Here is a 12,502-nt window from a genome sequence, read left to right as displayed (position 1 = left end):
GTGACCATCTTCATGCTATTGATATCGAAAAAACTTGTGGCTAAGGAATAATTCAATATCCATCAGGTTTTCTTAACAAATACAAAAATCCTATTAATTATACATTTTACAGACCCATTTCTTTTTAAACACTGATACCAAAGTCTTGAAATGTCTTACCAACAGAGATACACCAGCCTAATACCATGGAACATTTTTTGAAAATCTTACTTTTTAACTTGACTTTTTAGTTGGAATAGCAATACATTATATTTGCACAGAAATATAATTTACTTCTTGCATTTGAAATTAATGGTAACTTCTTCTATTCCCTGTTATCTTTTCCAGTTTTCTGGGATGGCGGTTATTTTAGCCGCTGCCATCTGAACCAAGCACTCTGCAGATGCCTGTGGTGTTGGAAGGACTGTAATGTTCTAATTTTCTAATGGTTTCTTACAAACCCAGTGAAGGTCTGTGCTGCAGGTCTTACTTTGAACAGACTGCTTTAGCACACAGGCACAGTCTCCACTCTCTTCTTGAACGTTGGTCTTCCTGGGTAGAAACACAAAAAATGAATGTCAGCGTGACCTGTAGTAAGGCTACAGGCACCACAATACCAGACTGGCCCAAGACATACAGAACGGTTAACTGGGAATGACATTCGTCTATTGTCCCAGTCCTTAGAAATAACCATCAAGTATCCCCAGAATAAAGCAGGCAAACATTACACCTACATGTGAGTTAAAATTAACATGCCCTGTACAATTATTAATTTGAAATGTTTTGTGTTAGGCTACTCTATAAAGGTGTGTGTGTGTTGGTTAACTGGTAGTCCCGTTTCTATGAAGAACACAATACATAAGGCCTCCTTGCACCCCCATTATCTGTCACATTATTAAACACAGGTCCTGTAGCAGGATCATTCTCTTTTCACATGTTATCAATACTATCAATAAGGGATGTTATTCATTGAAGAGCACATTGACACACACACACTCACTCTAACAAGGCCAGTTTAGAGACACCAATCTAACCTTCAGAACAACTTAGTAATGCCAAGTGAAGTCTCCCCAGCACTGAGGATGAGAGAGTTTGTACTACACATGCCACATAAATATCGTAGTTTGTATCGGTGTTTAAAATCTGCTCATCACACTCAAAGCACAATGTGCCTTCGAGTCTCCTTTAAAGTGAATAATCATTAGTGGAAGGGTTAGGGTGATTGTTAAGTAGCAGACTGCAGGTGGGTCAGTAGGAGTATTGAGGATGGAAATGATTTTAAGTGCAGTGAGAGGTCAGTTAGTGAAGGGATCAAGTGTTGAAGAGATGGGATGGTGAAAGAGTAGGATTTAAGGTGTAGGTGAGCAATCAGAGATAAAAGAAGTGAGACTGCTGAGATCAGGGTGATGAAATAAAATCCTTGATCAGCAAAATAGGAAGGAAAGAGAAGAAGATTCTTTTAAGTGAGCCTGAGAATTTTCAACAGACCTTAAGTTGGGTAAGCAGGAGAGCAATCGGGGTGAAGCAGCAAGAGCCTGAAGGGGATAACATCGAGGAGGTTATGAGATGGAATGTGAAAATTCCAACTGGGAATATGACGGGAAGGATGTGAGGCAGGCCTGGCCATCGAGAGCTGGTGACGGTGGTGAACGGATGTTCAGAATACTCTTATTGGTACAGCATGGCAAGGTGTGTGTGTTAAATGCACAGAAATTTAAGCATTGTAGGTAATACACTGAGTACCAATACATTTTTTCCTTTTGTTTTTGCTTTATAACTTTTTCAATTTTGTCTTGTTGTTATATTATTTTGAGCATTAGAGGGAAAAAATCCCTAACTAATTATAAATTGTTCCTGGATCCAGCACAAAACAGCAGCCTCAGTTTTAGATCCAGTTAAGTGTGTAGTGTCTCTGTTCAGAGGTTTGGTGGATTTGTTATAAAGTCGCCTACCAGCTGAGATTGAAAAGCTGCTCATTAATCCAAGTCCAGCCGTCTTCAGGGTTTCTCTTGAGTCCAATCCAGAAAGTGAAATAAGATCTGCAATAGTCAATGAGAAAATCCTGCAAGGAGAAAATAAAAAGAAAAGAGGCCGTCAGTAGCGAGATGTGGCCTGTGATCTGGAGAACATGGACAACAGGAGAGAGAAGGAGAGAGAAGTGCTCTGCCTACCCTGCCTCACAACACCAGGACAAAGATTTGGTTCAGGTGTGAAGGTGTGATAAGCAGAGCACAGAGCAGAGTAAGTGTGTCATGACCTTCACAGTTTGAGGTTTTAAAGTCATTTGAAGACTAAAGCAAGCTTGATGGTTTGTTATTATCACGATACAAAGAAAGAGAAGAAAGAAATAACGAAAGAAAACCAAGAGATGGAAAAATAAAAGCAGCAAGTAAACCTATTATCTGTAAACAGAAGACACAAAAGCAGACATCAAGCCAAAATAAGGAGCAAATATTGGTGATCTAAGATCTAAAACCAATGGCTGAGGTTTGACGAACGAAGATAACACATAAAGCAAGCAAACTGGATTTTTTCTCTCAGGTTCTAGGACTACGAAAAGTACTCTAAACTTACCCTTTGACATTAGTAATGGCAAATTCCTGAAAAACGCAGCACACTTTCACGTCAGCCACCATGACTTACCAACTCCTCCTCATCCTCTGCCACAGCCAGCTGACTTCCATGAGAGTCACACTGCCAGCTGCTTCTGTCCCACGTTGTTTTATTCACAGAGAAGTAGTAGCAGTTCTTTCTGCATTTAATCCACAGATCAGGACAGCATTTGTAGGATTTATCTGCAACTGAAGAGAGAGGAGAACGTTGTGTGTCACCAGCAGTGGTAGACAGATCAGCCTGTGCCACCGAGAGGTGTATTAGACCTCCTAACAAAAGGATGGCACTCTCACATTGAAGGCCACATTAAATTCACCCTGCCGGTGTCTACAGTCAGTTTGATTTTATTATTGCGAACAACTTGTCATTGTTAAAAATTTTGCTTGGTCAGCACCCCTTTTGTGACCAGTTCTTCTTTACGTCAGCTGGTTAAGACAGATAAGACTCTGCACTCTGAATCCAGTGGACCAACTTTACATCCAGCAACTCCATGTGAGGACACTCAACTGAGAGGAGTGGCATCTGAGCAAATTTCTTACCAGTGACAGGATTGATTAGATTAAAGACTTCCTTCAAATCCAGGGTCTTGGCTTTTCAAATCCTTTACAAGACAACATCAGATCTTAAGTGACGAGTTACTTCTCAGTGGGGATACATAAAACAGGATTCAATTCAGGATAAATTATTAATTTTTACATGCAGAATGTATGCCTAAAGGCCAGAGCGAGACAATGACTGCAGCCATTCTTTTCTGCCAGAGTCGTTCTCATAATGGAGAGAAATATGAAGAGCTTACTTGATTCAGTTTGCTGTGTGAGATCTCCTTCAGAAACTGTAAAAATAAAAATGAGAGAATGTTTGTAACGTTGGGGTTGTTGAAGAGCCGTTCATAATTACATTAAATTTGCAAACACACTTCTGCACTGCATCACAAACAGGTACTCGGTAAGCACTAATGAAAGAAGAAATATGAATTTATATACGAATCCTCAAGGGAGCGTTTTCAATTGTAACTTTAGGTGAGTAGTTACTTTTTCCAGGATGTTCGGGACACATGAGGCTTTTTTTCTTCAGTAACTGGCATTATACTTGCAGAGTCTGTTTTACCAGAAAGGCAAACAAGGAAATTGCTGAAGACGTGAGACTCACAGTCAGTCTCTTTTTAAAATGGCCGAATCTCACAAAGGTTTGCTTTTTTTTTCTTAAAACAACATGGAAAAGCAATATGTGTGTAATCTCCAAATGCATATCAATAATTGATAACATTGTTGGCTTGAAAAATGGATGAATTTGGTAAGTTTGGAGGCTTTTTCTATCATGTATGAACGTAAAGAGCTCCATTGTAAACTGCAAGAACAAAGTATTTTAAAAATTTATAATAACAAAATGCTTTAATTTAGAACACTATATTATGTGACAAATATAACATGATTATGAAGAAATAAATTTTACTATAAATATTTATACACTATAAATACTTTAATTCTTTATTTATTTATTTATTTTGCTTATTCTTGGTCTGAGACTCAATGTATTACAGAAAGAAATGATTTTTTAGAAATTACAACTATACGTACCTTTGATGGCCAGAATTGTGATTGTTATCCCGGATGCCACCAGGAAGCAAGCAGCCACACCACAAGTTATCCAGTATCTCCCTTTTCCTTCCTTAGCTGTTGGAAAACAGAAATCACATTACAAGCAGAGAAAACTGAAGACATTCAGGGGATCAGCAGAAGAAGATCTGTGTTATGAATTAAGTGGAGAAAGGCCTAACAAGGCGATTTTACATACAATGCTACTCCATTATTACTCCAGTAACCCTCTACCTTTAGTGTAGTGGTAACTGACGTAATGCTAACATACTGGAAGATTTCTGAAACACACCTGCAAGTGCAGCACGAGTTGCTTCTTCATGCTTTCGTTTTTTTCTCTTCTCTGCTCCTAACTGGTGTTGACTTGAAGTTACTGTATCTCTCTGCTCACTAATAGAAAATCATCACAACAGGTGACTTTCAGCAATGCTAATTTGACAATTCATGAAACAGCAATAACCACAACAGAGTCAAGCTGCGGACCTCCAGAGCTTCACTCCTTTCAAGAGGTTGTCGTTGTTCTTTATACTTCAGCGATGTTACGTGATTCGCCCAGTTACACTGTGGTTAAGGTTAGGGCTGTGGGAGGAGTTATCTGACTCAAGACAAGTAAACCATGTGACAAAAACATGCAATCCAATTGGCTGTCCAGTGGAGCTCCTGAATCTCAGAGATCTGTGAACCCCCTATGGCCTAAAATTGGTTCTCTAATCACAGGCCTGCCGCTCTGTGCATGATCTGCGTATACAAAAGGGCAGCTTTGATGGCAAAAAATAAACAGGATCAGGAGAAATGTTAAGCTACTATGTCTCTTTGCTTAAAGCAGCTATCCACACAAAGAAACACCTGTACACGTGGGGTGCTGTAGAACAGCTATATTAAGGCAAACTTACACAACAATACAAAAACCAAACCCTTAATTATTTCTTTTAGTCTTGAGCAGCCATTCTCTTTTTAAATTTTTCTTCCTTTATCCTTAAGCAACTGTCAATTAACAATCAGATTCAAATGACAAAGGAACGAGAAAGGCACCCCATACTACTTTTTCCAGCTACACTTGTGTGTGTGCTCCCCATGAAGCGTCTGCTATAATAAAATATGTCAAAAGAAAACTAAGATAAAAATGTTAGAATTACTGATTTGTTCTCAACTACAAATCACTGGGATGGGATATATTGTAAAAGGAAAATCTACAATATAAGTGTGAGCTGATGTGGTTGAATAAAAATACTAACAATAGCAAATGTCATTACTGGTCAGAATTGGGTTATAATTAAGTAATTGGAACAAAAACCCTGCAGCTCCTTATGAAGGAAGTCTTGGTTACATACACTCTCTAGACCTGCTGGAGATAGTAGTGGAAGAGGGAATGAAGAGAAAACTTACAGTCATTATTCATGATGCTGCCTATCCGCTCCATGACACACTAGCACTGAGTGTGAAGGCACAAACAATGCAGCAGAAGTGAGCTCCTTCATACCTACGGCAGTGTGCCTCATCGGGACTGCCATCTTATCGTTGGCCAAGTCAAATATGGTTCTTCTTTTTTGTCAATCTTATAGGTATTTGAGAAGCACTGTAGGTGTTTGTGACAACAACTCGATGTTCCCTTGGTGCAAGTAAAGTACTCTTTCTCTCTCTCTCTCTACAGTATATGTGTGTGTGTATATATATATATATATATATATATATATATATATATATATATATATATATATACATATACATATATACACATATATATACATATATACACAGTGGTACCTCGGTATACGTCCTTAATCCGTTCTAGACCCTTTGACTTATACCAAACAGGAAGTATACCAAACTAATTTTTCCCATAAGAAATAATGGGAAAATGATTAATCTGTTCCCATGAAAAAAAATCCTATTGCTATTGGCATATTATACATTGATGGGGTTGTACAAAATAATTTAAACACTGCTTAATACTAAAATACATAAATACAAAAGCAATTAGATGAACTAAATGAAAAATTTACCTCGCTTTACTTTTTAATAACGTCCGTTTTTCACAATCGTAGATACCGTCGTTCTTGGCAAACGGTATGCAACAGCCATGTCCCGGATACGCATGCCAACTTCATTCTTTTCTACAATCAATTCAAATTTACGTGAAAAAAAACATAAAATCACGTTGTGACGATGCGGGTTTGCTGTATGCTCCCATCTGCTGTCGAGGAGCCCTTGAACCTTACACTGTCGGTAATGTGCCTCACTGCTAAGCGCATCGGTAACAACAAAGCAAGGGGATGGTGAAAAAGTGCAAAGTGCTTTTATTAAAACAATCAACAAAACAAGGTGTTCAAATTAAAGTGCAGTCTCCAAAGTTTCAATAAAAAATCCATAAAATCAGAAGTGAAATGTGGAGGTTAAAAATAATAGAAAAAAGTTTTCCTAAAAACAACGAGAGCAGGAAGCATTCTTTAAAAAAAAAAAAAAACAAGAAGATGCTCGGTGCCTTTTCACCTGGTGGCCCCCCTGTTTCCCAACATGGGAGTCACCCTACTTGCAGCTGACCTTAACTCTGCCTACTTCAGCTACTTCATATGCTCACAGCGCTCATATGCGCTCTCTCTCTCTCTCTCTCTCTCTCTTTCACTCACTCACTCACTCACTCAACCTCCCGTCCATTCTTTCTTTTTCCTCCCCTTCTAGCCGACTCGCGCTTCTATTTATCAAGATTAGCAGTCCCAGGAACAATCACGAATGCAGATGGTCTCTCACCTGTGCACTTTGGTGAGAAACGCCCACATCACGAATCGCCCCAAGAACCTTCAGCCACATAACCACCACACCCCTTCACCAAGCTGCGAGCGGCGGTGATTATTTATTTTACAGCTGGACTTTAACAGGAGCTGTGGACCCGCTATACCACACATGTGAAAATTCACAGAGTTATAGCGCGGGTTGTTCACTGAATGCTAGCAACTGGCGCACTAACGCTCATGGGCAGTCGTGGCTTTGTCTCGAGAGAGGTAAACAAGGTTAGCACGCGAGTCGTATTCCAAACAAAGGTCATATACCAAGCAAAATTTTTCGTGTCCAAACAGGACGTATACCAAGTTGGACTTATTCCAAAGCAGATGTATACCGAGGTACCACTATATATATATATATATATATATATCTTCTAGCAGCACTGACACAAGACAGGTCACGATTCCATTGCAGTTATTTAAAGTTATAATTGTATTCAGATTTTTTTTTTTTTTGGACATATGTTTAATAGAGCAGACAAGCTAAATTATTATAATAATAATCAATAGAGTATTAGATCTAAGGAAGTTTGCTTTAGTACAATAAACAAATTACATATCAGTAAAACATTTATGGCAATAAAATAATTAAACCTGAAAATAAAATAATAAAGACGGACAAAATTATTTTGGATTTTTTTCACTACACACATTTTAAATGGAGTTCTACACAAAAGCAATGTGTTGACCTAAAATTCTGTGACGTCAATAATCAAAATTTTTTTATAAATATTCTATTATGTATTTTCCCACATGAACACAGTGCAGTGGAAACAGAATGGAATGGAGGACCAAACAGATACATGACGAAGGTGTGGAGAGCAGTGCTGGTGGACCACATGAGGCCTGCTGGCTTCAGCCAAAGTGACTGGAAAGAAGAAGGAATCTGACCAGATCGACCTGAATTAAAACCTGCATGGTTGCCGTTAAGGGTGCTGCTGTAGTCCTTTTTGTTTTTCTAACAACAAATGTGTCTCTGAGGTTCACTTAAAGAGTAACCATATCTTTCACTAAATAACAAAGACAGAACTTTCATTTTTGTACAAATAAGTTTGGACCTCAGCAATAATTTGGACCACAGCCACAAACTGATTTTGTTGAGTTTCCTGCTAATTCTGATCACACAAATAGTTCTGGACATTCAGATCTTCAGTTAGACTGGCTGTCTGGGTGTGAGTAGGCAATGAGATGGACTGTCAGCCCATCCTAGGGTGGCTTTGTAACTGCTTTGGCTTGAGCCCCTCTGTGGTCTGGTTCTGCCGTTAATGAAGATAGGAGAGCAGAGATGAAGGGTCGGGTTCATAAGGTTTAAAATCTTAATGAAATGTGCTGCACATCAGTAAAAAGGCAGTCTTAGGGTAGAAATTTGAAATAAATCAGTTTGTAACTGCATACATTTTTACGTATTTGGGAACAAATGACTTCATCTGTTTTTGTAAATGTAGATAAACACATTTCAGTAGCTGTTCTTGTGTCAATACTATCAACAGACATGTATTTCTCTTTTTCTTCAACTAATAGCACATACCACTTCATAAACTTTTTTCTTAATTATTTATTTTAATTGTTTTTGAAGTTATGGGTTACTATTAAAATTTTATATAAAGTATATAAAAGAATATTTTCTTGTATTTTATATACATGATTGTTATCTGATGTTGACCATTACCGTGTGTTTAAAAAAATTCACTGACAATTTACTGCATCATAAATTCACATTTTATTTTCTTTTATATTATTGAAAAAAATAAAAAAACACTAAAGTTAAAATGCATGATATGTAATCTGTAACAAATTGGTAATTGTAAAGGACTTTTGATTCATAAAACATTATCTTACATTATTTAGTACAAAATCAGTAAGGAACAATAAAATGGAAAATATAAATAAAAATAGGACTTCAATTTCACGAGCCTAACTACGTTCTAACGAGACGATTTTGTCTGACTCATTTTCCATCCCCCTTCCTTTTACATTATTTATTATTTTATTTCTCTACTTAAATATTTTTCTAAGTAAGTCAGCAAAGACTGAACCGATCCCTCACCTGAACGCTGCTGTCTGTTTTCAGTCTTTTGTCCACCAGTAAGATTTATGTCAGCGTACATCACACTTTGGGCCATGAAGGATCGTCATTTGTGAGCACTCAGGACGTCTGAAAGAGCAAATGAGGAAGAAAGATGACAACCAGGCACCTTGAAGTCCAGGAAATGTGACTGAGTGTGTAGAAGACAACCAGCATCAGAGCTGCAATGCTTCTGACTGACCTGTTGATGTATAACATAATATGATGTATTATAATATAGCAAGTCTGTTTTATTATTCTTTATGCAGAACGTTGATTTTCAACCCACAGATTTGAAATTCGAATGATTTTTAGACATCTCTCCATGGGCTGTGGTGGAGGTGGTTGGAGGGTAACTCAGCTTGATATTAAACAGTATAAAATACTGCAGTTTGATTTATCATTTGAGAAAAGTGCACCATGGGAGTTGTGAAGATGTTGTGGTGATGAACACACTTATCTTTCCGCTAAGAAATCCTGGCTTTATTCTCACCAATTACTTTTTTATATATATATTAGAATAATATATATAATTTCTTTTTTTTATGATTACGCATTCCCCTTACAATGTTTGTCACTGTCCCAAACCAACCTGGGTGGACCACATTATCTCCAGAGTTATTTAGTACAATTTGGGTTTACAAGTGTGAGCTCTCAACTGTTACACAACTATTACACATTCTGTTATATTTCCTTAGCTCAAGTGTGTTTTTCCTTATTTAATCCTTAACGCGCACACGTACCGGTCCCGGGACATAACAGCGGTTCAAAAACGTTACAGTAATGTGTGCATGCCCATCTGCCATGCATTTCGACATACTACCCATCAAATGAAACTTCAAAGTCTCGTCTTTCCGATGATATAAACCATTTTGACACACAACAACCACAGCACTGACACTAAAGCCTTTTTTACAGAGAAGTACATACTTTTAAGAGTTGACTTTCCCTACCTTTGAAGACCCCCTGCAAGTCAAACATCAATATTTCCGAGCAGTATTGATCCCATTGTGTCCGTAAGGCTCCAGCGAATATAATCCAGTAAAACGATTTAGGTCCAAAACACACGATATATCCTCAAAGGGACAAAAACTCCAGAAAACGTTTCATAACTTGAGACCACCTAAGTAATTTTTTCACTTATATTGCTCATATTAGACGTATTTTGTTTCTGTCGGCGATAACCATGCTACCGCATGAAACACGGAAGTGTTAGCTTTCGAAAGACACCTAAGTTGGCCAATTACGACGGGTCTGGGGTTGACTGGCACCTCATATAGCCAACCAGTGTCACAGAAAGCTTGCAGGGTGACGTATAGCTCTGAACTCTGGTAGAATCTACCAGTTTGATTGGACACTGTGACTGACACTCAAAACTTACAGCCAATGAGCAGCTGAGCATTTTGATATGTAACTTGCTATACTAACTTGTAAACAAAACGATCGGAGCTGCGTGAAGGTGGCATTTGTGCCAGTCTGCAGAGTTGGTGCGTGGTTGTTTATTGTGATTTCGGCAAGTTTTTTCGCAGTTTAAATATGAATAAAAGTAGAAGTTTAAACGTAAATAAACGCTTGATTAAATAATAGATGCATGTACGCGTTGCAAAAGTATTCAACCGGCACCGGGACGTATAATGGGAGAGAGCGACGTGCCACGCCCTTGTGCTTTCTGCTTGCTAGTGATTGCTGCCATCAAGTGGCACATGGAAAAACGCTGAGCTGTGTTGTAACAGTTTGTAAAAGAAATGTATATAGTTTGTGTGCATTTTATAAAAAAAGTAAAAATAAAAAATATAAATGTATTTTTGGCCCATAACTTGTATTGACTATTTTTACATAGAAATGTGTATTTTTTATTGTTTTTATTATTTTTATAACTAATAGAGTGACACTGTATGTAAATATAGATTCCTTTAGGTGTAAGCTTTCAGTAGAGCCCTCATTGATATCTGTGGGTTGAAGCATTCAAAAGTTATTACACTTTTTCCATATGTTCCAAAATGTGGATAATGGTCCCTCTAAAAAGCCCCTGGGCATGCCCACATAAAAACTGGTGTAAAAAATGTCATTTTTACAGGTATTCTTTTCAAAATAATGAAATTTGAGTAGTCAACAAGTTATTCTGTTGGTAAATAGTGTGTTTCTGTCCCCACCTACCTACTGCAGCTTTATTTTCCTTTATTTTCACAAAAAAACTTAGACGAGAACAAAAAAAATTTTTTTTTTGTGAGTTCTAATGTGCATAACTTTTGATCAGTCACACCTACAGTGATTCTGACTACTAAGGGTGAAACTAGAGAATGTGACCTTTACAAAGAGACCAGACATGTGTTTATACTCCAGATAGTTCAATAACAGCAATGATTCTAATTTGGAGAGGTCGAATTACAAGCGATTTAGCAAAAATGACCCCGAATGATAAGGGGTTTAAATACTATTTTGTATGAAGATAATAATGATTATTATTTTGTTTTTATTGTTTTGGGTGTTACTTATTGAATATGTGTTTTCTGTTTATTATTTCTTGAACTAATGCATAAGAAAAATAAAAGGACTGGGAGATTCAGAAGTGAAAGGTCAAAACTGGGAGTCAAAGGGACAGATCATCAAAACCAAAATATAATTGAAAATTCAAAATAATTAAAAATATTATAATAATAATAATAATAATAACCCTGTGGTGGGCTGGTGCCCTGCCCAGGGTTTGTTTCCTGCCTTGCAACCTGTGTTGGATGGGATTGGCTCCAGCAGACCCCCGTGACCCTGTAGTTAGGATATAGTGGGTTGGATAATAGATGGATGGATAATAATAACCAGGGAGGACAAAATACACATACTTTTAAACACAGCATGACAAGGGATTTGTCCATCAGGCTTGGATACCACAGAAACACTTGGTGTGACTCTTACATTGCTGCTAAAGTGATGTCTTAAACCCTGGGGAATTCTGGGATTGACCATCATGCAGATGGCTGGAACAACTGCTTAAAATGGCAGCACCCACATGGAAAACAAAATGTTGTTGCAATAAAACATTATTAAACATTAAACTTATTCATAATGATTTCTGTACAAAATTAAAAACCAAAATCAGATTCAGATCAGTTGGATCATAAAACCTTATTATCCTTGTATAGATTGGCAGAAGCTCAACAGGAATATGAAAAAAAAAAATAAAGTATAAAAGTTGAAGATAATAACAATGTCTGCTGTTCTATATGCATGCGTTTGTTTTTCATATTTTCTACCCGTTATTCTGTATTATGAGCCTAGCGGTCCAAGGCTACTTGATACAAAGCTTCTATTTTACCGTCAGCAGTGTCATTTTATTTTGCTCTTCTCTGTGATTTTCGATTTGTGCATTTCTCTTTTGATTCCTGGCTTTTTGACTTCTTACTGTTGTGGTCCCTGCCACTTAAATATCACATAAAGGGTGCAGGTCTCCATAAACCCAAGCACAGGCCTGGACC

The 12,502-nt window shown here is 37.5% G+C and overlaps 1 protein-coding gene across 1 annotated transcript; it reads right to left on the bottom strand.

Annotated features, from left to right (window-relative positions):
- Positions 1-401: 401 nt before the first annotated feature.
- LOC120536667 (killer cell lectin-like receptor subfamily G member 1) lies at positions 402-10,024 on the bottom strand. The gene is made up of 7 exons (XM_039765103.1): positions 9,986-10,024; positions 9,015-9,122; positions 4,170-4,265; positions 3,389-3,424; positions 2,623-2,780; positions 1,932-2,041; positions 402-531 (listed from the first exon to the last, which is right to left on the bottom strand). Exons 2-7 carry the CDS (start codon positions 9,088-9,090, stop codon positions 414-416), a joined length of 594 nt encoding a protein of 197 aa, XP_039621037.1. The 5' UTR covers positions 9,091-9,122; positions 9,986-10,024; the 3' UTR covers positions 402-413.
- Between the last annotated feature and the right edge of the window lie 2,478 nt (positions 10,025-12,502).

This window comes from Polypterus senegalus, chromosome 10, assembly GCF_016835505.1.
Source record: "Polypterus senegalus isolate Bchr_013 chromosome 10, ASM1683550v1, whole genome shotgun sequence".
NCBI lineage: Eukaryota > Metazoa > Chordata > Cladistia > Polypteriformes > Polypteridae > Polypterus > Polypterus senegalus.
Note: the sequence above shows the minus strand (reverse complement) of the source record. Positions and strands in the feature narration are given on the sequence as shown.